Below are 27179 nucleotides of genomic sequence, written 5' to 3' on the forward strand. Positions count from 1 at the left end.
AATGGGAGAAAGATTGTTTCTTTTGGTTACTGACCAAATAAAAAATATTGATTACTGGTAAAAGATGCAGGTATAATCTATTGAAAAATGTAAAATGCGTATATAATTAACAAAAGCCCTGGTTTGTCAGGAAACCATGCTGTTGGATTGAAGTCTGTGGAATGTACGTTTGTTTTTGTTTGTTTTATCAGCACAATCATTTTGTAGAATTACCAGTAGGGGGCCTCCTAAGCATTCCTTTGTTCAGACTTGTTTTGAATGTTGTCAAAACAGTTGTTTTTGTTCAGGAACACTGGGTGGAAAACTCCTAGAATGTTCAGAAAAAACAGAGCCATACACATGGCTGTTGCAATATATTGTTTCTTTATTTAAAGAGTACAAATGTCATGAATATGGAATATCGTAATGTAATAAATAAAACCTACAATTATTGAGTGATAATTTCCTGTTTTGATTTCTCACCACATTGGTTTGAGATGAAAATACGTAACACATATGAGATGAGACATGAAGGTGTCCAAACAATAAATAGGATCTGATCAAGAACCTTCTAGAACTGAATGCAAAATAAAAAACAAAACAAAATCAGAAATTACAAAATACAAAATTCCACCCTATAAAATGTGCTTGTAAACGTTAATAACAAAACAAAAGCTACCCTAACGTAGCCATTCCTCCCAACTCTTTTCTCAGTTTAAATAATAATACTAATAAAAATACTTAAACATTATTGAGAGGAATGAAATGAAATGGTCGGTCTTCGTTTGATCAAAGTCAAATACCATTCAAATTCACTGAACACAATCCCTATCAAAGTCATGATTTTCACATTTGATGTTTCAGCAATGATTGTATGTTATCAAGGTGAAGACACCCCCAAATGTACCAGGAATAAAGTAATAGCCTATATCATGGAAATGGTTGTGCCCCTTGTCGTGCCCCTTGTGTGTGATGCTGAGTGTCTGTGGGTGTTTGGAAAGCGAAGAGAACACTGTGCTATCTCTTTAGTGTCGGTAACTGACTACCTTACAGTTGAGATGGCTACAGCTGACCATTCACACCCAGATTAAGCTCACACTGATGGGGCGCCCCATCAGGAGGATGGGGATACGTCTTGTCATGCAGAAATTACAAAACAAATAAAATATGTGTCTCAGAAATCACTCCTACGCTTAATCATTCAAAAGGAGGTAGGTTCGGTGACAGACTCCTATAGCCTACGATCACAGTGCTGCAGATGTTTTTTTTCTCCCTTGATGTATTTCTTGTCTCATTCCAACCCAATTATTACTTGAGGAAAAGAAGCCTTGTGAAGGGAAAACTCCAGCTTCACCAAGGATCTCTGAGATCAAGCCTCCTATGGGTTGCCTGATAAACAAAACAGAAGCGCAGACTGCAGGGGTCATTCCAAGTACGTGGTGTAGTGACAAACCTGGGCAAATTAACTCAGTCGTAAACTTCCTAAAAGAAAAGCCCTATGTTTTGCTAGGAGAATGAAACCATATGGCTCTTCTATTACAAGGTTTACCACTTACTCCGAGTTAACTTGTCGATAAACACTGTATTTGGAATACCCTTTAGGGGTGGGGCGGAGGTCTTGGCTATCTCAGCTTTTCCAGTCTGAACCCCAACTATGGGTTGGGGGAAAGTGAGTTCAGTTGTGGGGCAACTACAGAGTCAAATGCAGTGGCTAGGTGCACAGCGGTAATGCTTCCCTTTATTTTCCCATAAAAGAAATCAGGGGGTGAGGTGTGAGACTTCACACATCCTCAATGTGATGTTAGAAACATTCCCAGCAGGAACAGTGGCAGGGGCCTTCTCACCTATTGGCTCAGATGAGCAGCATGTATCTGCTACATGACCGGTATCGTAGCTCCCTGCCGAGTGTTTGTAATAGCCTACTTCTCAGAAATGTTGTAGTGGGAATGTGAAGGTGTCTTGTTTGGGAGGAGCGAGACAGTGAGTCTTCGGGAACGACACGGGAGACTATAAAGAACCCTGAGCAAACGGGGAAATGGCATCTGACTCAGTTCAGTTCGGATAAGGAAGCGCTCTTATAGCGCGGGATGTGTGTGAGCGCACTTCCAGGAAAAAGGACGTCCTGGGCCTCAGAACAAAGCTAAGGATACAAATGCATTCCATCGCTATGGAAATACATCTGAATTGAAACTAAATGGGGAAAGAGGCACAGCAAAAGTAATGCCACGCTTAAGTCACCCTGTTAGCTCACTTACTCTACCGCACCGCTAGCTGGTGAAATAGTATACATTTAGCCTCTCCATTTGCACCCTCTTATACATATATACAATCATTCAAATAAGTGCTTGGGCATCAAAATCAGTAATTCTGATGCAAAATTGAAAACAAAATTAAAGCAGCCCTCTAGCACTGAAAGCCATTCCAAAGGGTTAATAGCTAAAATCTAAGTTGCATTGATGACAGTAAATGTTGGCTTGTTTGTATCAGTATGGATGTCATTGAGTGAGAGGAAACCTAGACGTTGATGTTGAGGATTGTGTTTGGTGGTATCAGAGGGATCTCTGTACTGTATATGTCTATAGACTGAGGAGTCAACCAACTTACTTGTTTAGGTTTCTCATGGAATACTTGGTGTTAACATGTTCCTGTCTGAGGAGTTTATGTAGATCTATATTAGGTCCATGCTCTTAATGTAGAGTTGTGTGTTGTGGGCAGTAGGTTGGTCAGTGATGATATGTATCAATGTGTGTGTGTGTGTGTGTGTGTGTGTGTGTGCTACTGTCAGTTTGTACATCATGCCCTCATAATGTCAATGTGCACTGCATGGCTTGACTTCAACCAGCTCAGGTGAGTCATACGGAAGCACAGTTATAGAGACAAAAAAATACTTTCTTTCCTTCTTCCTTGTCTGCTTCTAGAAACAGAGTTGTATTGCTTCTTTAAAAACCGAGATAGGATAGTAAATTATTTATGTAATAAATACACAATTCTTTAGACTGAATCCCCATGGGGGTCAACCTCCCCTCTCTTCTTCAAAGGCAGTCTGACCCACGCTCTGTTCATCGCCTGGCACCTGCTGATGATGTCACAGTCTTCACCCAGTTCATGTGCTCTTCCTTTTACACATGCACCTACAAACACAAGAGAAATACAGAATCATTGACAAGTCACTGACAGTATGGGGCTGGGCTGGAGGTCTTGCCGGAGAGATGTACAGGCCTACTGCTACAGATATGATGTTTGGATGGCCAGGAAGAAGGTGGCAGGCCAGCGTCAGACCCCATTGAGGATCAGATATCTCTTTTGACAGCACATCTCTTGAATTTCAGTGCCATGCTTGAGGTTTGATCGTGGTGATTGTCTGCTTGGTTGTGTGCTGATGTCTACTCTGCTGTGCTGAGGCAGGAAGCAAACTGGCTTCCTCTGGGCTGTCGGGTGCCTACTGAGGGCAGTGTTGTCCTTCCCCTCTGGTTGGTCACAGCATAAGCCTCAGGCCTCTTCATAAAGTAATCCATCCCTCCAACAACAAAATAGTTTTCCTAAGTTATTCGTGGAAAAGGCCCTAGTACATCTATGACAGACAACCTGACGCTACTGCAATGGGCCTGAGACTGGCCTACCGGCCCCTTCCTTCCTCCCTGGCCATATCTGTAGCAGTAGAGCTCTCAGGCAAGAACTCCAGCCAAGCAGGGCTGGATTATGGACCGGGCCAGAGGTGCCACTGCCCAAGGGCCTGAGACTGCCAGGTGCTTCGGAAAGACTCCTGAAGGTTCAGGACTCAGGGCAAGACCTGAGGCTTTCTGACGCCCCGGGGACTTGCCCAGGATCTTACAGTTAAGGCCTAAAGCTTTTTGAAGCTATGGAGAGGGTGCTGAGGCCGTCTTAAGACCTGGGGTGCGGGGTCAGGATGTGATTAGATATAAACCATATGGACCCTGGGGGCCCTATTTGAAGTACCTCTATTTCTAAATCTGATTAGATCTGAAACAAATTTGAAGCTTTTATCATAAAATGCTCAATTGTTATGAAAATATGAGTTAAACTGCCCCACTAAAATGTTAGCAAGAAAGCATGAGTGATGAAATTGAGCCCTATTAGTGTTAAACCAGCAGAGGGCAGCAGAACGTAGCTCACTCTGACTCAGCATTTCCTCTTCCCCTGAGTAAAACAGGAGAGGCATAAGGAGAGGGAAGCAGATCCGACGATACAACAGGCTTGTGCAGCACAGGTGTTATTAACGTGAAAGCTATGAACCCCTGACTAGGTATGGGGGAAAATATGAAAAGATCCCCATGACACCTCTGGCTACCAGGTTAGCAGAAGTTAGCCGTGCGTTAGCAGACATGTGTTCTAGTCCCCGACTCACAAAGGACCCCATGCCCCCTCCCATCCTGCAGCTTACGCATTGAGGACAAATATTTCAGAAGGTTGTGCATTCAGAGGCGCGTCACATTGACCGATTCTAAATTTACTGCTGGCAAACTCGCAATTGAACCCACACCAATGTCAGATTACAGGACAGGACAGGAGGTTCTGAAGGGGAAGAATGTGCATGGGGATGTTTGGGTGTGCTTGTGCGTGTGCGTGTGCGTGTGTCTGTGCGTGTGTCTGTGCGTGTGCGTGTGTCTGTGCGTGTGTCTGTGCGTGTGCGTGTGTCTGTGCGTGTGTCTGTGCGTGTGTCTGTGCTTGTGCGTGTGCGTGTGCGTGTGCGTGTGTCTGTGCTTGTGCGTGTGCGTGTGCGTGTGTCTGTGCGTGTGTCTGTGCGTGTGCGTGTGCGTGTGTCTGTGCGTGTGCTTGTGTCTGTGCGTGTGTCTGTGCGTGTGCGTGTGCGTGTGTCTGTGCGTGTGTCTGTGCGTGTGCGTGTGTCTGTGCGTGTGCGTGTGTCTGTGCGTGTGCGTGTGTCTGTGCGTGTGCGTGTGCGTGTTTGAGATGTGCACATGTCCATTACTCTTCTCGTCAGGGAGATGAGGTATGCTAAATCGAGAATGTTAAGATCGAGAATGTTAGAAAAAGGTAGACCTGAAAAGGGTTAAAGAGAGACAGAGAGAAAGAGAGAAGAAAGAGAGAGAGAGAGAGAGAGAGAGAGAAGAGAAGGGGGTTGTGTAAGACTGTCTCTGTGTGTGTGTGTTTTCTGCTCTTCACCAAACATTGCCTTCTCATAAACCCCAAACACTTGAGCTGATGAATATTTCATCGGGATTCAGAACTCAGTGACATGTTCCAGCCTGACTGCCCAAACCCAGAAGCCCCAGAGAGACACAGCACGCCTGAATGCCCCCCCACTCACAGACACTGTCAGCCTCAGAGTGTCAGTGCTAGCCAAGCATGCTAGTTAATGGGTTAACACTGGAGTCAGCAGACAGACAGAATCGGCTCTCGGCGTAAGACATCAATCTTTACCTGTCACAGAGCCACACTGCTCTCCCCAAGCCTAACGATCAGCCTCGGCTCCTGAAATTACCAACATTTAAGACAAAGTGTCAGTCAAGGCACGGCATGTTCACTGGGCACATAAGTGGGAGTGACGCCCCATAAAGGTCCCACGTCTACCACAGGGACGGGTGGGGACTGGGGAAAGCTGACAGGGGCCGGGGGCCGTGGTGACAGGGAGCGGTTTTGGTAAACCGGTTTCATGCAGCGATACTGAAATAGCACCAGGGGCCCAACTACCCATTCATTGTGTTAAGAGGGCGTCCTCTTTTCTCTCTCTCTCTCTCTCTCTCTCTCTCTCTCTCTCTCTCTCTCTCTCTCTCACACACACAAACACACACACTCCACTGTTCTCAGTTAGAATTAAGACATGTCGGATTATTCTTGAAGTTCAGTGCACCCCTGAGGCCCAAAGAGGTAGGGAACAAGTGACAGGGAAGGAGGGGCTAAACAATGAGAGAAAGAGAGAATGGCAGAGAGACAACACAGATACCAAAAAGTACTGGAGACACAACTATTCGAATAAGTCCCAAAGAGGAGTTACATTGAGAAAACCAGAGATAAAAAAGCAAGGGAGTGGAAAGAAGAGAAAGTGAGAACAACAGAGAAGGAGAACTAGGTAGAACAACTATTTCTAGTTAGAACAACTAGCTAGTTAGTTAGAACAGAGAGAGAGAGAGAGAGAGAGAGAGAGAGAGAGAGAGAGTGAAAACAGAGTGCCACAGCCTCTAGTTTCTTCCAGTTTGTCTGAGAGTGCGTATTTGTCTGGCGTGCAGGTGCTGCCTGTGTGACTCACCTCCTGTCTGCTCCTGGAGAGCGCTGAGGCAGAGGACAGGCCCAGCAGGGACTTCTTGTCCGCCGGGCCCGTGTGAGACGTGTCCACAGAGTCCGTGTCACTGGACTCCACTGGGGTCGTCTCCACAGACACTCCCTTCTGCTCCGGGATCTGAGCCACCTGGAACCTATCCGTGAGGCAGGGGGATTAGGAAGAGTTTAAGAGTTGAAGTTTGTCTGTTGCATGTAAACACACACACATGCAATTACACATATCCATCACACACAGGTAATTACCATGTAGGTTGTTGTGCAGATGGTTACAAGCAGAAGAGTGATCTGTTTCATGGAGGGAGGGAGCTTTCCTAACTACATAACTACTTATTATCTAATTATACTTCTAACCTTTGATTAATTTATTCAAAACAATGTCTAGTCCACTTAAGGGCATTCATTTTGTTTTTCAGAATTTGAGCTTCGTGGGTGATATCGAAATTATGACTTTAGTGTTTCATATGCCGTGTATTGTAACTAATCATTCGTATGATTTGTGAGCTTTGATGCTCATTGAACTGCAATAACACATATCCATCACACACAGGTAATTACCATGTAGGTTGGTTACAAGCAAAAGAGTGATCTGTTTCATGGAGGGAGGGGGACATAATATACCCAGCATAGTTTAATACCATATAAGCTATGTAAACTACAGTCTCCTGCTCATTATCATGCAACCAGTGTAATCCCAAGAATCCCCTGAATTACCATTACAGTGTAGAACATAGTGCACTCTCACCTGCCCACGGAGAGGATGGTGCACTCCCTGGGCAGGGGGGTGCTGGCAGGGGGGCTGGAGGTTTTGTGGGTGTCGATGTGTGGCGGCAGCAGCAGCTCGGGCCACTTCTTCTGGCTGCAGCGTGAGCAGCAGGTCCCGGAGCGCGGGGCCAGTCCGTTTATAGTGTGCAGGTGCTGATGAGGACACATCTGTGGAAGAGAGTGGAACTGAGCCAGGTTAGGAAGCCCAGCGAACCTGAGCGAGCCATGGAGAGACAGAAAGAGGAGAGGAGGGGGAAAAGACAAAAAGGGAGGAGTGTTACAGCTGATATTCATTTTCTTCTATTTTCTTTATGCGAAATTACACTGAGTGAGTGCTTTTGACGGGATTAGGTTACTGGTAGGACAAGCAGATCTGCTGTGGTGCAATGCCCTCCGCATTCCCCTATCTATTTCTTGCACCCTTTCCTGAATAAAAAGCCAGTCCCACCTGTTCCAGTGTTAACCCACACGCTTAGATTCCTGCTGCAGAGCCGCCCCCCTACCACTGCCTGCCGCCCACCCTGCTCATTGTTCCATTGTGTGGGGCTGAAAGAGCGCACAGGCGTGTGTCAGCTGAATGCGGCTGCCACCCTCGCCTGCCACACAGAAAGGGTCTGGCATTAAAAGATTTCTAGAACTAAGAGCCAACCTGCACTGCCGAGAGCAGCCCTTTTGACGGGCGCAGTGATGAGGGAAGCAAAAAAAAGAAAATCACCACACGGGCGCGAGCCCACACGGAACGGCACGGCACTGGCACAGTATTTTTCCACTTTGCTCTGAGCATCAGGGGAGGTGTGCTTGCAGTGATGCATAGTACACAGGGGCAGCTGGGTAAAGTAGAGTGAGTGTGTCAAGTGTGGTGAGGGAGAATGAATAATGCTCAAGGTTGATTGACGGCTGAATCACTGCTGCGTAAGTGTAATGATTACATATAGCTCATCTAGCCTAGGGCTGTTATTTACTTCCGCAAAGGTTTAAAAAAAAAAAAAAACCTGTTCAAGTGCAATAAAATGTTCTCATGCATACCGTACAGCCTGCACCAATTTGTCAGGGCTTTTCTGCCTGTCAGAGCATATCCCCTTTGATAGATGGCCTTGTCCCATTTCCCTCAATTTACAGCCTGATAAGATGACAGCAGAGTGCCTATCTGTACACACCAAGACCTATCATCAACCACAGCACAAGGCACTATATTTTTTAAGAAATCCTTCTGGGACAAAATGTTAGAAGGAGCCAGGTTTGTACCAAACTGGGGCGCAGGCAACAACTGTGTCCATTTAGGCCAGTCTCTGTCTTGAGTGCTTTCCCATGGCTAATAGTATTAACCTCACCTACACACGTGACCTATATGCAGTTCTATACAGCTATCAGGTGACCTAACCTGACCAGCATCTCACCCCATTCTAGAGACCCTCTTATCGACTTCTGCGAGTGAGTTATTATTGTGTGTGTGTTAACGACAGAGACTGCTCTTACTTGATGGATGAGGCCTTGTTGACAGCCATCTGCTTGCTCTCATACTCCAGCAGAAGCTCCTCCAAGGCAGCAGCATTTTCTAGATGGAAACAATGGAACAGACCAATGAGATCACAGCTATCGGAGCACAGACATGACAGACACCATGACCGACATATCAGATTCAGCGCTAAGACCAGCAGAGACATCTTACCTTTCTTCTCTGTGATGAGGCGCACCAGAACACTGATGGTGTCCTCATTAGGGTCATCTACAATGTAGGGACAGGCATTACCTGGAGAAGATGACACATTTATGTTGATGATGATGTATAAGTTACAAGAAAAGGATGGCATGATTAAACTGTCAATTCTATATCTACTTATTTCACTTGGTTCTAGGTCATGCTCTTGAATGCAGCATTGTTCTGTGAATAAACCAGTGTGGAACACTAAACCAACGGTTATGAGAGTCTATATCAGTGGCATGAGATCAGGCGAGGCATTCAGAGTCCGGAGAAAGGAATACGTTGAAACCCGTCTGGAGCACCCTGACATGATTCTGCCCTGGACTATCAGGTTCTCTGGCTTTGTGCAGGTTCAGAGTACCGGTTCAGAGCAGATGGGGAGCCCAAGAATAGCTCACTCAGCTCTCTGCTGCACTGAGCACAGTGCAGCACACTGTGGAACGGCAGCCCCTCACAGCATTGTTATGCTAATCTGCCTGCACCTATTGTCTGCCTGAGACCATTTTCATGACCAAAATCAAATGTGAATATGGGGAAGCACTCACACAAGAACAAATTCATATAATCACGCAGTCATTATACAACGTTGTCAAATTTGATTTTAGTCTAAAACTCCATAAATAGCAATGAGCATCTACTTCCTCTCCACGACATCTCCACATTGAGAGTGACAGCTAGACACTATATTGAAACCTTTCTTTGGGGCATTGTTATTACTTGGCAGATTCAGACAGCTAAGTAGAATCAATGCCACTGTCAGATGTACCCATTCTTGATAAATTGCCTTATCACTCTTGGTAATGGACTTTCAAATAGCTGGCAGGCAACTGCTACATTTAGTACAGGCTTCTAATTAAGATCCAGCCCAATTAATCCTTAATGTCTCTCCCTGCAGTCCAGCTTAGTGTGGCATGGCGTTGCAGGGGTGGGGTACCTGAAGAAGGGCAGCATCCCTAGTGTGGTAACTGGTGGAGGTTAGGGGTGGAGAACAGTGCCTTAGCCTCTTGTGACCAAGTGACCATTCTCAAAGCTCAAACATGCATCCCTGATCACAGAGCCCATTTCTGAAACCTAGCAGAACGTGCTAACGCTGCTACAAATAGAACAATACAAACAGTATTCACTTTAGCAAGTTGCTGAGCTAAACTGGTTAATGTTGTATTGGTCTGTTGTTAACTTTAAGCTAGCACAGCGACATATTGCCTATATCAGGCAGAAACAAACATAAAAACAGAAACACAATATTATTCTGGTTTTCCAATTCATTATCTGCCCTACTTAGGTATTACAATACCTTACAATATCTTCAGGTATGTTCAAAATACAAGATATGCTCCAAAGAGAATTGCTGACTTTCCAGCCTAAACCAACATGCATACTGGTAATGATGAGGTTGACTGTTTTCAGCAGCATTGCTTCACTTTATCAGAATAACCTGAGTTAGACTTGTGCAATCTCAACCCAGTTTAACTTTCATGCTTTACTTCCTTGTTTCAAAATAAATCAGCCAGACTTTCTTTGTTTGTATCAATGGCCATGCTATAACATAAATGAATCACAAAAGCCACAAAGAAGACTTTGTCCCCTCTATGGCCATGATATAACATAAATTAATCACAAAAGCCACAAAGAAGACTTTTTTTTACTATGGGCCACTAAGACTGGGCCACTTGTACGCTTGTGTAACAACTCATCTGTTTGACATTTCAGAATAAGGACGTGGAAAAATGCCAGTGTAAGATGTCTCCCTTAAAAACCCACTTAGGATAGCTCCAGTGTAGGAAGATGCCAGAGCAGAACAGTTACATAAGCCCTTAAAGAAGGTGCCATAAATCTCCAGTCTCTTTCATGAGGAGGTAAAGACTGACTGTGGCTCTTTGTGTCCTCTATAGGGACATGCCTGCTATGTGAGAACAGTCACGATTATGACCAAACAATCGTCTCTCTCATGATAGGACCATGAGATAACCAGGTACAAGCAGCTATAGGGGGTTCAAGGGATGCAGACGCACACAGGCCCAGTCTTAAAAGGGGCAGGAAAAAAATGATATGACCTTAGGTAAGCTCTCTGTGTTTTCTCTGCAAAATAAACAAATTCAGGGTTTTAACGCAGGGACAGGACGTGTGGCTTGAACCTCTAATAGCAGTGTCAATAGTTTCTTGCACCTATTCCAGTGGCTTAATTGGTCAAGGGTGCATTCTCATCGAAAGACGCACAATATTTGCCCTATATCAGTTCAGAGAAGATATAATGTTAGTACAGAGTGTCTTAATGTGTACGTACAAGAACAAACCCTGTTGTGAAAAACAGAAAGAACATAAATGGTGCCTGGGGAACACAAGAAAGTGTCAGGGGGGGGGCGTGCTGACCCTGGGCACAAGCCTATTGCGATGATGGTATATTTTCTGCCACCTATTCCCTTTTCTCTCTCCCTGCCTTTTTTGCTGTATTCCTGTATATCCCATGATGGGCTTCTCCTCAGCTCTTGTACTTCTTGTGAATCTCATCTTTCTAAAAGATTTCTCTCCTTTCACCTCACTGCCCTCTCATTTCCTCTCCACTCTCACTCTCCTCGGTTGCTAGGAAGCAGCCCCCTCCACACAGAGCTCTGCATTCTGTGTCTTCCAGCTTGCAGTAGCGAGCACTGCAGACGCTCTCCTCACGCGAACCCCCAGCCCAGTCACTCTCAGAGTCCTGAACGTCCTCAGAGTCGCGAGGGAGCTCTGCCCTCTCCACCGGCCTCAGCAGACCCCACGGGTCCTTCCCATCTGCACTGCAACAATCTCCAAATCCACACTAAGGCATTGAAGCCTGCTGTCCTGACTCTAGCAGTTCACTAGAGACATAAATATTCAAACCATGCAGCAAATCACTCTGCTATTTCATGCTTGGTTGAGGAGGCGCTGATTTCTATAGTTAGTTGGGTTGGGGATCTGTGTGTATCAGTGAGGAGGGGATGCTCTACATGTGTGAATGAGTTCTGCTGTCCCTCACAATGTAAACCCTAACTGTTAAAAGTGTACATCAAGTAATGACTGTGGGGAATGAGTTCAAAGGCCAAGGTTGCATTTAGGAGAGACCTTCAGTGGCATGAGATGATGCTTGTGATTGCCATAGAAACCGCTGCGTGCCAACAGTCTGACCACAGTAACCCCAGATCACAACACCTCAGGGATGACCACACACGGCCCCCGCAGCCTAATTGAATTATTGATCTGGGAGACTAGAGACGGACAGGGTGTCGGGTTGCTGGCTGCGCAGAGGAAGGTAAGAGGAGGTGGAGGGGAGTGAGAGGGACCTGAACCCAGTTGTGAGGGTTTTATTTCACAACATGACGGTTACCAGAGACTAGAATGACACTGGGAGCCATGAGAGTGGATGGAGTGCGGAGCTACAGAATCGCAGGCGTCTTCGGGAGATCTGAACCGATAGTAGTCGGACTTAACACCACTGTTGATTCCAATTAAAACGGTCGCTCTCCAAAGGAAACACTGGCAATGTGGTCACAGCAACTTTATACTGTGTAGGGAAGTCAGTTCTATCCTCCTGCAAACACAGGACCACACAATGGGACTTTCGTCTCTTGGTAGCTGCCGGTTTATAATGGCATTCACCTGATATAAAGTAATTGTAAATGCTGTTCTGCTCCCACACAAAGTCACAAAGGGAATATTATTTCCCCCCACCTTTAAAGGAATATAAGCCTCTTCTGTGGGCCTTGTGGTTCAGACAGTGGGTGTGCCAGGAAGAGACCCATCCGAAAGTAATCTCGGTTAACCACACACGGATCTATCCCACCCTCTAGGTAAAGAACATGCTGTATGAAGAGCAACTATAGAGCACAGTGGCTTTGTCCCCAGAGACTGACCCTGCCCTGCTTTCCCACACAGACCCTACCTACTGGGAGTGGAGTGTTTGTGTGCGCCTAATCTGGGACCTGTGGTGTTTATGTATACGTATATTGTATGTATATGTATAATTTTTGTCCTTATTCTTACTGAAAAGTTTACTTTTGACAGGGTAGAGAGAGTGCTGCCTTTTACTGCTATTTTGCACAATATTATATATGTATGTATGGATTTGTATGTCTCTATGTGTGTGTGTGTTTGGGTGTGTACATACTTTCTTTCTGGGGTGTGGCAGTCTCCTCGTTGCCGCCCTCCTTGTCGGCAGTGCATCGGTAACCCTTCTTCTTCAGGAGGTTGCAGATGAGGATCCCCAGCAGGCCCATGATGCAGAAGATGGGCACCAGCGCGAACACCGCGTATTCCGTGGTCTTCTCCTCCGGGCCACGCACGTTGGTGGCGTTCGCTGCCGCCATGCCCGAGCCCCGGGTGGAGCTCTTCCCCACCGTCCGCGGCACACGCACCAGCCGCTCTGCCACCTCTATAAGACACAGAGGGAAAGAAATACAGAGAGAGAGAGAAAATGAGAGAGAGAGAGATAATAAGCAAGCTTGACAAACTCTACACCATCCACCACTAACCTATGAAATGGCAAATGGGATTCCATGTCCACAGAGGAAATGAGATAACGCAGTGTGTCCACACAGAGTGAAGGTAAATACTTACTCCTCGCACAGGCATACAGGGTGGAGGCCCTCTGTGCTGCAGCTGGGTGGAACCTGGATGTAAAAAAGCCATCCGGTGTTTAAAACATGCTAGGAACACACATTTCACACCCTCCAGGCACAGGCCCATTAAGTATAAAAATAAAATACATTTAGAGGGTGATGGGAGTAGAATTTACGAGCGCCGCAGTAAAGTGTTTTAACAATGGGCAAATTATTTCTCCCCCGTTGAGCGCACATGGTCTGTAACTGCTTGTGTGAACGGTGAGTGAAGTTTTGGGAAAACACGGTGAAAGTGGTCCTTACCCAGGCAGGCAGCCTCCACACACCGTGTCCGTGGCTGAGGTGCCGAGAGCCACCACCTTTCGGTGAAGAAACCAACAGGAGCTGTGGGGGCGACACTGATTGGCGTTGTGGGTGTTGGAAAAGGTGCCCGCCGGGCAGGCTTGGCACCCCACCACCACAGGTCCCTCAACTTCCACACAAGCCTGATGATAAAAAAAAAAAACACGTTCAACTTTAGAAGACTGTTGTGAAATAAAAATACAACTACATGTGAAAAGGACATAAACAATACACAAAACTGCAGTTGACATAAGAGACCACAGAGAGTGTCACTACTCATTCCAAAATGTCTTGTTTGGTTTGATGTATTTGTGCAGCATATAGACTGACAGTAAACTAAAAGACTCTGAGACAATTGGGTGCCATTGCAGAACATTGACAATACATGAAAAGAGATGGGTGTGACTGCTCAGAGACCATGGCTAGGATGGGAGTGGACTCTACTAGGATGGGTGTGGACTCTACTACTATATAAACTCAAGCGAGTGTGGTGCTCTCATGTTCATGGTGGCTGCGGTTGGTTGAGGGTGAAGTTTAGGAGGCAGGTTGTGGGTGGTGTCTCTCACCTTGGTGGGCTCTTCTCCTGCTGGGCACTGCTGACACACGCAGCCCTCGCCCTCGCCCTCGCCACACTGTGCTGCCAGCGCCCCCCATAGACCCAGCAGCTGATGGGACAATACACACATACACTCAGGGTTACCACGGAGGACATTGTCAGGCATCTTCACACACGTTTAAAGATACCACAAACATACATAACAACACACACACTCACACGTATAGACTTGCAGTCACCAACGCAAACAGTCACAGACTGAAACACATCCAAACACACACCACACATCCCCGCGGACTTGGGTTACGGGGGCTGATTGGAATCGATTCCAAGTGTCAACCTGGCCCACCCTCTCAATCAGTCAGCGAGGCCCTGGAGGATGTGCTCCGGGGGCTCATACAGTGCCAGACCTCGACTCATGAGGCACTCGCATGCCTTCGCTGCTGACTCATTAGACTGAGGGACGGGATGGGGTGGGGAGCCGGGGGCGTTGAAAGGGAGCGGAGGAGGGGAGGAGGGGAGGAGGGGGATCTGCGGTGCGGTTATCAGGATGAAAGCGGAACATTGCCTTGGCTCGGAACCCCCAGGCCTGTTGCAGCAGTCAGCAACAGCTCCAATGCGTCAAAACCCCAGCGCTCGTTTCATTAGCTCATGCTCACGAATGGCTGGCAACACTTGAAAGCAGAACACACTGTGTCTCTATGTTGTTTACGGCTTTTTAAAGGATGGGTGTAAATCAATGTGGCATACATTGCAGTCGCTGAAAGAATGATGCATTAAGCCTTTATTAAATGCTATGTTGTGTCAAAGTATGACATTCTCCTGATAAAATGAGACTTGTATGTAAAATAGTCTAATTCGTTGTTACATTACAGACTCAATAGTCCTGTTGCTAAAACACACAAGAGTGGGAGGGAGGGGCAGGCAGATAGTGAGGGATGCTGCTGCTCTCGTAGGGAGAGAGGAGACTCTGGTACCACAGTACTCAGCCAATCTGCAGGGACCCATTATTCACTGCTGATAATGACTCTTTTGGCACGCGCACACACACACACACACACACACACACACACACACACACACACACACACACACACACACACACACAGACACACACACTCTCTGACTTACGAAAAGAAGGAAAGGAGCTGAACAGCAGAGGTGGTTCCTCATCATCTTCAAGATATTCTTCTATAAACATATGATCTGTAAAACAGAGCGACAGACAGAGAGAAAGAAAACTGTGAAGTGAGTTGAGGACACGCTCAGTGAGTAAAACCACGATGAAAACACACCACAGATTTAAGGACATAAAAGTTCCCCTAAACCCTCTGTACTAGCACGACTTGAACCGCCTCTCTCACGTGGAGGGGAAAACTTCTCATCGCAAGCCATTACTTGCCACCACTCCCAGACCCAAACCTCAAACGCACTAGTGGGGAAAACAATGCAGCCACAGCCAAACAGGTAAACAGCTTTTACCATAAATGAGTGACTCCAACATGTTTTGTAACTGTGTGGCCACAATAGTGTAAAAATAGAGCTAGGGGCCGGCGGTTCTCAGGAGGATTTGCGCTCTTTGTTCGGACACAGTTTAAGCACTACAATAAAGCCTATGTACTGTACTTCTAAAGGCCAGAGTGGGCAGACTCAAGAGGCAGGATAGATGTCCTCACCAGAAGAGGGGGGGGGGGTAAATTAAAAGAAATATGTGCAACAGAGAAACAGACTAAAGCATGAAAATGTTACGACAAAGAGCAGAAAGGAGAGGAGAAGAAAACGACACATTCCCTCTCTTCTTTCCTAACTACGCTAGCTCCAGACCCACACTGCCCAGGTTCCCCAGCGACCTCCCAAACCCCACTCTATTTTCCGCTCCGCCCGTCAACAAGTGTCTGCGCATCCAAAGCCCCTCAGCACAAGGCATCCCTGCGACAGGCTACGTGAGGCCAAGAGTAAGCCTCAAAGCTGAACAAAACGTTCCACAGAAAATATCACCTCAATGGCGCTGTGCTGATCACTTCATAAGCTGCTGGCCGGCCCTATGTTCAGGACTGACATCACGCTCACACTCTCAAAGGGGAAAGAGAGAGAGAGAAAAAGAGAGAGAGAGAGAGAGAGAGAAAGCGAGAGTTGCTAGGAATGCAATAGTCCCTTGTAGACCAAGAGGGCATGGTGAGCCACAGCCACAGCATTCCCATGTATTTTTATCCCACACATGGCTGAAGAGTATTTACACCTTAGCTTCCCATTCCTCCCTCTGTTCGGTCCCTGTTCCACATCATATCTGCCCTATCAGATGCCAGCGTTTCCCTCTCTGCTCCTCTCTTTTTCTCACACACACTTAAACAAAAACCGTAAGACATATAAAGAGGCCATTAGCCAGATGAGGGTATAATATTAATTAGCAGATCATACTAAAAACAAGATACTGATAAAAAATGAGAAGTGAGAATGAATGCCCAGGCTGACTGACTGGCTGTGGAAATACTAATCTGTGGCTCTGAAAGAAAAACATGTTTACAACACTGTGGAAAGTTCTGAACACTGCTTCGATCCAGTAAGTTACATGAAAATGAAGGATTCTATAAAAGTCCTTAAATATACATAAATGTATACCACATGACCAACAGTCAAAATTGAGATAAAATCCCACCTGCTAGGCATTTTTTTCACTGATCAGCTCTACAGAAAGTTGTACTGATACTGTCTCCAGAGCATGAGAGAGTGGGCTAATCATTTACAAAATGCCATAAATTCATAAAACACAAAATCCTGCAGCATTTGTAGAGCCTGCAGGAAATGGTGTCTGTGCTGCACTGCAGAAAAACAGAAGAAGAAGCAGAGAAATTAAACCCCAACTGCACTCTATGACTCAGCCCAAGATTCCTGAGATGCACATAAAACAAAACAGGTATAAATGACTAGGGCCTCCACGGGGTGCATTCTAAACCGTGCCCTGTCCCTAAAGAGGACAGAGATGCTCAACTAACTGTCTAGGTCCAGCTCAAGTGAAGATGACAGCCCTCTCTCTGTCTCCTGAGTGCCCCTTGATGGGGGATGGATGAGTAAGAGAGCTAGCAGCCTGGCGTCACAGAGGTGTCGCCTGAGAGCTCTACTTACCCCAGAGCGGCGTTGGCTGATGATGGGGTTGCCCCGGCGACAGAGTAAGGATGCTAAGCAAGCACAACACGGAGAGAGGCTAGAGCAGCGAGGCAGGCAGGCAGGCAGTGGCTTCAGTGGAGAGGCAGAGAACCGCAGTGTACCTGTCCAAGACAGACTCTCATCCCTTATACTACCACTCTAAACCACAGACACACCCCATCCTACCAACAGCACTCAGGCCCCTCCTCCACCCACCCCAGCACCATCCACTCCCAACACACACACACACACACACACACACACACACACACACACACACACACACACACACACACACACACACACACACACACACACACACACACACACACACACACACACACACACACACACACACACACACACACACACACACACACACACACACACACACACACACACACCCTGAGATGGGGCCAGGGTGGAGCACGGGTCACCCTCAGTCAGCCCAGAGCACGGAGTGTGTGGCCACCACAGACCTCAAACTTGGTTTAAGTGCAGAGGACATGTTGACTGATGCATTTGGCATGAAAGCATGGGTGCGTGAATACTAAGACATACAATTCACAATACTGCCACATACCCAGCTGAGGTACAAACAAATACAATGGTGGAGAGAGAGAGAGAAAGAGAGAGCGCAATAGTAAACTCTATGACGGCATGCACTACAGGACCTGAAGACCAAAACGTATACCTTACCAGAGCAATTAACCTCTGTCTGACTGTATAGTGATGGCCTGCACGGTCTGCTTGTCTGGATGGAGTCGGCTGAGTGTGTGTGCATGGTGTGTTTGGATGCACGCTTCCGGGCCAGGTGTCCAGTTGACCTCGGCAATGCAGCAGCAGCAGCGACGGCGACGGCAAGAAGGAGCAATGGCTGCGTCGCCCACGCTGTGTCGGGAAGACAAACCCAACTGGCTAGCAGTCGCTCACGAAAACTCAATAACTTTATACAAAGTTTGGAGGACAACCTGACACATTCCAGCCCAAATGATAGGATTCCAGCCTCCAGAGCCGTACATCGTGCCAAGATCAACTGGGGCAGATTGATACGTACGTGCGGGCCAACTGGACGCGCTCCGCGCTGTTTCTCTCCAGGCAAATAAATAAATAACAACACAAACGAGTTGACGGTTTTGGCCGGCAGGCCCAAAACATGCCCTCAGAGTTAAATGACAGGGCTCTGGGCAATAATGTGCAGTTTGTGTAATTTCAGGGAATAGGAAAATGAGAAGTGTCCACCAAACCCCCTGCTGTTCAACGTTCAATTGGAAGAAAAAAAAAGGCGAATGGTGCTTGGCTTGTCATTCACGTTTCAGCTGCGTTTTACAGATCAGCATCTGAGTGTACCTCCTGCCTAGCAGGCTTGGGTTAAATCTGGCCCCTTCATTAAATGACCATAAAGAGTAATTACAGCTCTGTCAGCTCTATCTCTGAGCCATTCAACTTTATTTTGTGGCTTTTGGAAGCCTTGAAAAAAAAGAGGATGAAATAAATAAAAAAACAATCATATCCTACAATTAAGACTGGTTATTTTGGAAACTGTCAAACAACAAATTGGAGAGGTTCTTAGGTTTTTTCAGAGGTTGCCCTGGCTTAGCTTTTGTGAGCGTGGCGTTTGGAGACTACAATTTTCTCAAGTGGACACATTCAGATTCAAACAGGTTTTGATATTGGTCCTATGCTAGTATCAGATGGTGACCTGTGGCTGCACTATCAAAACATCAGTTGGGCTGTGAAAGAGCACATCTGATGCTGCTGACCAAGTACTGTCAGACACACAAATGACTAGTTCCATCACTTCTCATAGGGGGAACTGTTAGAAGACAGACCAGAAACCTGACAGACTATTTAAAGATGCAAAGTTGACCCGAGGACCAAAGACAGCACATTGGATAAGATGAACTCATTAACCTGCTGTACTTCACAGTGGATCACAACCAGGAGCTCAAACCGAATGATGAAAATAAATGAAAAAGTAAATGAAAATATGTATTAGTCTACTGTGACTGATATCGACCTAATATATCTTAATCCAGTCACATGCGGAGGGAAACAAGTTCGTGTAAAACCCTCTAACTGGTTTCTCTGGTTTGGAACCCAAGACCAGACACGTGTGACACTCCTCCTCAGCCTCCCTCTCTTCCCTTTATGTTCTACACCCCCTTCACAATGGCTTCTCCAAAATAGCCACACAATTTAATAGCAGCCAACACGTTTTGTTCTGATGTCCTCCGCAGCTGGCCCTCTGCATCTGGCCCTCCATCCGTCTGTGTCTGCATCCTTTATGTCTCTTTCCTTCTTCAGCTGACTGCGGTCGCCCTTTATTGCATCTTATTCTCATTTTTCATACCCAACTAGCGTCGAGCACGTTGCCAAGCATGTGCCCGATGACAGCCGTCGTACTTTCGGCGTGTAGGGAGAGAGGAAATGCGAAATTTACACCTCCAAAAAAACTTGCAAAATAATAAAATCGAACCCTCAACAGAGAGGGCAAATGACCGGTTGTGCCGCCGGGGTTAAGACACTGCCCCGTCACAGGTCTTACGAGGACAAAGGCGGCCAGAAAAGTCATATGGGAAGAAACTGCCAAAAACAAACAACATTGATAGATGTAGACAGGGCCTGTTTTGATGGTTCAGTTAGTTGGTGTGAGGTACCAATTATGTCAACTTTGCCAAACACCTCTCCCTTTGTCATCACCCAAGACCATGACGGATGAAACAAACAGAGTGTATTTTTGGGAGCTGCTCACGTTTTTGTTTGTCTGTGGTCTCGTGAAAGAGGGCCTCGACATGCAAAAACAGGATTAAATGCCGTGTACATCACTGGTGGCGTGCGGTTTTCAGTAATACATAGGGAAATGTTTTAGGAGAATCCACTAGCTACATCAGCTGCAGTGTCTCCAGGCCTTTATTTGAGGAGGTTGATGTCATGACTTAACAGCCCAGCGGAGCCTCCTGTGTGGTGACTAACCACACAAGAAGAAAAGGAGGCAGCAGCCACAGAGCATACCAGCAAGCCGAGCGGCTCCAGCCTTTATAAGGCCTGGCTGGGAGACTGGGTGAGCACACTGAACTGCAGCCCTCAACCACTTTGAAGGCAGGGTTTTTAGAGATGCTGGTTGAATTAGATAAGTATTCTCATTGCTGCCTGATTCATTTACCCCCCCCAGTGTGGTCTTGCCTGTTAGGCCCCCAGCAGACAGCGTGTTGTGGGTAGGTATGTTTCAGGCCTACAACAGGCCACACCAGACTGAGTCAGACCAACCGGATGCCGTGTGTGCAAGTTGGAACAGTTGCAAAGGGTAACACAGGCCACAGGGTGTAAAATTCCACTGAAAAGGTTGACGGGATGACGTTATTTACCTGCTTCACCTTAAAAAGGATCACAGCCGGCAGTTTCGCGTCAATGGTGTTTCAGAAAACAAAGGCCGAAGGCAATAAGAGGGAAGAGGGACACCAGAGCCCTTGGACTTTCTGTCCTGTCCCTGTGTCAGGACTCTGTCTGGCACAGATACTACTTTAGCAGGATCGAATGGATGTACTTGTGCTACTTCAAAGATAATATCATTAAGGTTTATAATGGAGAAGAGAAAACGCAACATTTTCAAGAAAATGTGGATTTATAATCAAAACCCAGCAAAAGGGTGAAGTATAAAATAGGAAGGCTGTAACGCATTATATTATATGTGTTTACTACAGAAATGTTCTGATAGCCTTCAGGTCCCAGGGCTCAAGTGGAAAACCATTACTGAGCCCCTGCAAAGGGCTACATCCTGACCGGTGAGTGAAGCCCTGGATTAGATATAGAATGTAGGCTTAACGTTAATGAGAATACAAAAACACGATTCCTTAGTGAGGCCATAAAGCGAACCATGGAATAAAATATCCTCTCCGGGAGTGCGGAATAATCAGATCACACTGGGGAATTCCACCTGGGTAGGATGTATGTTAGATGCCGTGTAATGACAGGAATGTTAACTGTAGCCATATGTGGACTGCAAATAAACCCATTTGGTTAAACCAAGACAATCTGGCAAGACAGATGACAAAGTATGCTTAAAGTGAGTCGTATTTTTAATCTATATGACTAGGTTTGTAATTTATCCCTTGACAAAGGAAGCAAGCCTCTTGGTGTGTGGGTGCAAGTTATCGAACCTTTGCAAAAGAGCCAGCCGTCTTGAATGGGGTGTGACCTTCGCCCCTTGGATAGCCACCCAAATTCCTTGGGTTGACTTTCACTACCCTACATCTGTAATTATCGTCTTCTGAAAGAATGCTTAATTACCCACAAGGCTTTGTGATGGACGAGACATGCCACAAAAACTGGTCTGTCATGTGACAAGGGATGGAAACCAATAGCTGCTGGAGTAGGCTGTGGCTGCTTCTAGTCATGTATTAAAGGGACGGACTCAGTGGGAGCCAAGTAAGACTTAAGTGGACAAAGATAATGAAATGCTGTGCTTCCACTGGGAATAGAAAATAATCTTTTGGTATATGAATGCAGAGAAAATGGACAAATAATTAACAATTGCCGTTGCAATTATTATTGCTGTGCAATACGGTGTTCAAATGAATTCCTTTTAAATCAATCACAACACCAAATTGTGAAATTCTGGTGTTTCGATTAGGGAAAACCTGATACCACACCCTGTGTGAACATCCCTATTGAAAACATAAGGTTTAGATGCTATTTAGCTGTGCAGCTGACCATAATTACAGATAACAGCCTAGAACAACTTCGGTCACCCAGCACAGTATTTTTCTCCCTGTCTCAGCCCTGGACTGCACTGGAGCAGGAGGGTGACCCTGACAGATTCTGGACAGGGCAGAAAGATGACTTTCCAATGGGCTTCTCAGAATAACTACATCAATATAAGGTTGCATAAGCTTGTTTTGGAAAGCACACAAGTAAGCACAAAAATACATGCTGCAGACTAGACACAACATACAAATAGCCATTATATTGCCATCGATATGCCAAGGACTCCCAATCTTGGAACTTGCACGACTTTGAATGGAGCATTGGATGGGGCTGCACAAATATTAAATACAAAAATATGCATTCAGTACTGTGCAAAAATGCATTTCAGTTGTTTCACAAAACATTTGTCTCTTATATGTTATTTCCTATCCTTATTAGCGTTTCAATAGGATTGAAAACCTAAAGGCCATCAGTTCAGAAATGGTAGAAACCAGTGTAACTTGGGATTACATGAAGAGACAGAGAGAATCAAGACCGTCTAGATTCATCCAAGACCTGTGACAAGTTCTCCAAAATGCTTGAAACAACGTTAAGTACCTTAGGAAAGTGTACCTATAGGTGAATGAATGGTGTTTGAAAGACAAAGGGGTCACACCAAATATTGATTTGATTTTGTTTATTTGGTTTACTGCGCACTGTTTGTTGTTATTTGTAAAAAAGTAAAAACAATTCATGTCATTATTGTTGAAAGCATCCTCACATGCAGCCTTTTTTCACAAGTGCCTGAAACTCTTGTCCGATACTGTGTATCACAAAATAATTTGTATTATATATACTATTATGTTGCAGACACTTGCATGGTATGTGTGTTAACTATAGAACCATGGGAACATGGCAGATAACAAAGGTTTCCCTTGTTAGGGGTTTTAGAGTCAAAGATCATTATCAAAGCCTAAGGTCAGAGGGCATATTACCAAGTGTATTCTTAGTTACCACTGGGTCAACCAATGGCTTTTAAAAACCCCACTAAATATGAGAACACATACTGCCAAACATCCAAATTCAGCCAATCCATTTCTGACTTCTGAAAAGTCATAAAAGAACATTGCATGGAAATGTTTGGAGAGCACTCTAAAGACTCAGTAAGATAATTGCCACAGCTAAATACCATTTAAAAATGTTGACCAGGAAATTGAAATGAAATCTCATGATGGCAGTGGACACATGCTTGTAAAAGATGTCTTTTTTATTCTTGTGTTTGTGTGACTGCAGACAGATATCAATGGAAGCGATGGTCTGCCTAGGAAGCTGTTGGAATGTTAGCCAAAGCCAAGAGTGGCACAAGCATGGAGTTTACACAGAATCTCACAGTGTGACCTAGACTACCATTCTACAGTCAGACCTGGATAGGCGGCTTTATTGTTGAGCTACTGCTTAGCCCAGATGTGAAAATGTATCTTGTAACACTATGACTAATAAGCAGGTGTAGGAGTCCTCCAGAAATGTAAATGGTATTTATGGTGTAAAGGCGTTTGTAGGTAATGTATTTCCAGGGCACAGTGACTGCAAGGCCAAGTGAGTGTGAGAGAGTGCTTCAGTTGGGGGGCATTGCTTACAATGTCATGACATTTTATCATAGAAAAAGAAAGACTGAGAATCCCTAACGGTCCCAATATCTGAACTAAATGTCATGCCGTTCATTGCTCCACAGTATTGCCTGAAACACGCATGGCATTATGTGACATAAGAGCAGTTGTGCATGTTTGGAGATTAGGGCAGGGATATTTCAAATGTAACAGAATCGTTTCTGGATGCAAGAAGGAGAGACCTTTAATAACAGTGGGACTGACTATTAACTAGTTTAGAAGAATTTTATGTGTGCATAAACGTAAGTAAAACAGATAAGGGGTACCATAATTTTTTAATTGTCTCCCTATAGGATGGAAAGAAACTCATTAAACTGTCAATAATTTTTTTAATGTGTTGCATTGACTGCATTATTACAACTCGTAAATTACAGGTGAAATTCAGACTGAGTAGTTGTGTCTTAACTAAGACATTTCTCCACAACCTGTTAAAAACAATTGGTCCTACCAAACAAGTACACGGTTAATGTTATTCAATGGCCCAGGATTACACACCTACAAACAGATCTAGAGTTGTAAATGTTGCTCGCCAGGTATACGAGTAACCTGTTTTCAAGTCGTGGTTTCACTGTTCAGACAACGTCAGTTTCTTCCAAACACTGACTTGCATCATGGTGGCAGTGGTGATAAAGTTATTACAAACTGTAGTGCCCATCATGCCTTTGGGTTTATTAACAGTGTAATGACAGCAAAGCCTATGTGTGGGCATGAATTTAAGGAACAGTGTTTGCTCAGAATTTCAGGTCAATGCAATTACTTACGCACACATTAAACAAATGGCATGACGTGCTCGGTTGCACTAATGCTACCTCATCTGCTCGCATTTCTCACTGCATAGCGTCAAAGTAAGCAAAACCTGACCAGATAGAATGTATGCATTTAGAATAGACATCACATCGCTGCCGTAAACAGTATCCATAACGGGGAAACGTATAAGTGCGCTAAATAGGCTATCCAACGACTTCCAGCACCTGACACGGGAGAGGAATCAGGAGTGATGCGAATTTAATTTAAATCGTCCGCATCTGCTGCCAAGTGTTAATAGGTCTACACCTAATCTGTTAGGTTCCGTGTTGACATGAGGTGAATTAAAACATACACCACTCCAGCTTGATCCTAAAACAGAATCACATCAGACTGCGTGCCAGCCGTTTAATGCCAAATGAAGCCAGGCTGAGTGATGACAGTTATGATGGTAATATGCAGAACCATAATAATCGGAATAGCTGTTAATATGCAAGGTATATAATGTTTACCGTTACTTCCTTAATCGTCTACGCACCATGCTATTCCTGTGGCAGCCGGTGTTGGCCTTTCAATTTAGGCAGATGACAGCATACGTTTAACGCATAGATAAAAAGTAGCATATCCCCATTTTAACAACTTCATGTTCGACCTCATTCACAAACTTTCTCATGATTTTTGGATTCAACTGTTTGTTGTCAACCATAATTGCCAACTTTAGCTACAGATATGATCAAGCCATCTCCGTGCGTCTTGTGGTACTGCATTAACTATACCAAGCACAGACTAGGTTGCTAGTGGATAGCCTATATTTATGTCAACGTGAAAACATGCTGAAAACATCCTTACATTTGGGACGAAACACGCTAAATAATCCCATCCAGGCTCCGGACTTTGACTAATACAATACCATCTAAAATCATGATAGTATCATACAATAATTTAACAAATAGGGTACATGTGTGATGGATATTTCATCGACCCAGGCTAAGTAGGCTATTCCAAATAATACTCACAAGGACAGAGAAACCCAACTCGAGAGTCAAAAGCGATGCGCTAGACTTGGACGTTTATCTGAAATAAAACAAGTCGAAAACTTACCTGATTTGGTGGATTGAAGGGGTTAAATCATTTGCTGGATGTAATCATAGTTGTGTTTCTTCTAAAAATACGTTTACTATATATATAGTAAAAGAAAAAAGAAAATCTGCCAGTTGGAAGTACCCTCGCGAGGTCCCCTCTTTGTGATCCAAAATTTAAATACAGTCAACTCAGTGGTTAGTTCAGCGAGTGGGACGTCACCAGCTGAAACCGGAGAGAGTCGCTAGCCCTCCCCCTTTCACTCTTCCGCCAGAACTCACGAGTCAATGCGGGGAAATCACCATTCGCGGGCTATGACACTGGGCTTGTCTGCCGGGCCGGAATCATCCGGTCTCGTCACTGGGTTTAGTCAGCAGCTCCGACAAAGGAGCACATGGGTTATGAATTATTAAGGACAAATGAATAAAGTTTGTCACATAGGATGAATTCTTCATATAGTAGGCTACTGCCACACTGTTCCCCCATCGGATTCAGCCGTCAGCATTTTACTTTGGAGGTGTCAAAATGAGTATTTTGTCCATGCAGTGGACCTGGATGTTATGTTTGGAATGTATGAAATGACAGCTGTGACCATGCTAGTGTTATTCTCTCTCTGTGGATCTCTCAACATTGTTTCAGTGTTGCCCTTGGCAGCTGCTGGACCCAGCTGGTCTAGGGGGTCCATCTGTGCATTGAAGGCAATTGTGACATGGAGGGACAACTTAGCTCAGGACACAGCATATGCCATGTGTGGGATTCTGGGTAAATTCAGGGCTCATGTAGTGTGGGCCAAGCCAGAGAGAACGCTTCTTTAGGGTAGGCTGTGTGCACATCACATTTTAATTTGTCCAGTTCACTGGGTCACTCTGTGATCCCTTTCTAAGGATGTTTGGCCTATTAGACATGGGCAGACAAATGGGTAGCATTGTGTTTACGTGCAGTGATATCATTGCAACACACAACAGTTTAAAGCTGCAGTGTGTTTAAAGCAGCCATGTTTTTTTTTGGAATATCCTAGTTAGGTTTCCTGCATGATCTGACAGCTACTGCAAAAATAGATGCTCTAAAGAATAAATAGTATCTATAGGCCTATCCCTGGGACTTCCCAGGGCTCCGGTATCGGCCATTACATTTCCAGTTGGTCCTGCTCTAGTACCAGTTCAGGAACTCACCAAAGAGGCAAATGTCTCTGCCAATTATTCTACTTACATGAAGATGCTGAGATGGGCCAGGCTTTCCCCTGATTAACCAGCTAACTTCAGCTCAAATGATATTGACCTCTGCTCTACTCACTTGCCCACGGCTTGTTAGGTCATACAGAGCTTATATTGTGCTGGCATACAGAGAAGGGTTTTGTGGACTGGATGTCAATCAATCATGCATTCAAGAGTCACTGAGTATCCATTCAAAACGTCCACTGTGACTCACACACACTTGCAAATGCGGGATAGCCCCTAAAGAGACACATGGGAGTTTGTATGACTGGGTGAATGACTTATTCTGTTGGGTAAAAGAAAGCCAAGACATGGAGATAATGTGTTCTATACTAGACATACATTGAAAATAACTATGGTTGTATAAGGGGGATTCTACCATTAGATGGAATACCGTCTGCCTGTGGGTAAGTATACTAAAGATGGCTGAAAAACACAAGTGAGAAGGATCACAAAGACATTGTACAATGA

The 27179-nt window shown here is 45.3% G+C and overlaps 1 protein-coding gene across 3 annotated transcripts; it reads right to left on the reverse strand.

Annotated features, from left to right (window-relative positions):
* Positions 1-346: 346 nt before the first annotated feature.
* Positions 347-27072, reverse strand: relt (RELT TNF receptor). 3 transcript variants are annotated; one of them, XM_031573702.2, is made up of 12 exons: positions 25516-27072; positions 15305-15379; positions 14184-14282; positions 13579-13760; positions 13274-13326; positions 12825-13088; positions 8669-8749; positions 8476-8554; positions 6980-7213; positions 6206-6371; positions 5380-5430; positions 347-3110 (listed from the first exon to the last, which is right to left on the reverse strand). In XM_031573702.2, exons 2-11 carry the CDS (start codon positions 15347-15349, stop codon positions 5383-5385), a joined length of 1251 nt encoding a protein of 416 aa, XP_031429562.1. In that variant the 5' UTR covers positions 15350-15379; positions 25516-27072; the 3' UTR covers positions 347-3110; positions 5380-5382. The 3 variants fall into 3 exon arrangements, with proteins under 3 accessions (XP_031429562.1, XP_031429563.1, XP_031429564.1); XM_031573703.2 differs by lacking the exon at positions 25516-27072 and adding an exon at positions 17297-17556; XM_031573704.2 differs by lacking the exon at positions 5380-5430.
* Between the last annotated feature and the right edge of the window lie 107 nt (positions 27073-27179).

This window comes from Clupea harengus, chromosome 9, assembly GCF_900700415.2.
Source record: "Clupea harengus chromosome 9, Ch_v2.0.2, whole genome shotgun sequence".
Taxonomy (NCBI): Eukaryota; Metazoa; Chordata; class Actinopteri; order Clupeiformes; family Clupeidae; genus Clupea; species Clupea harengus.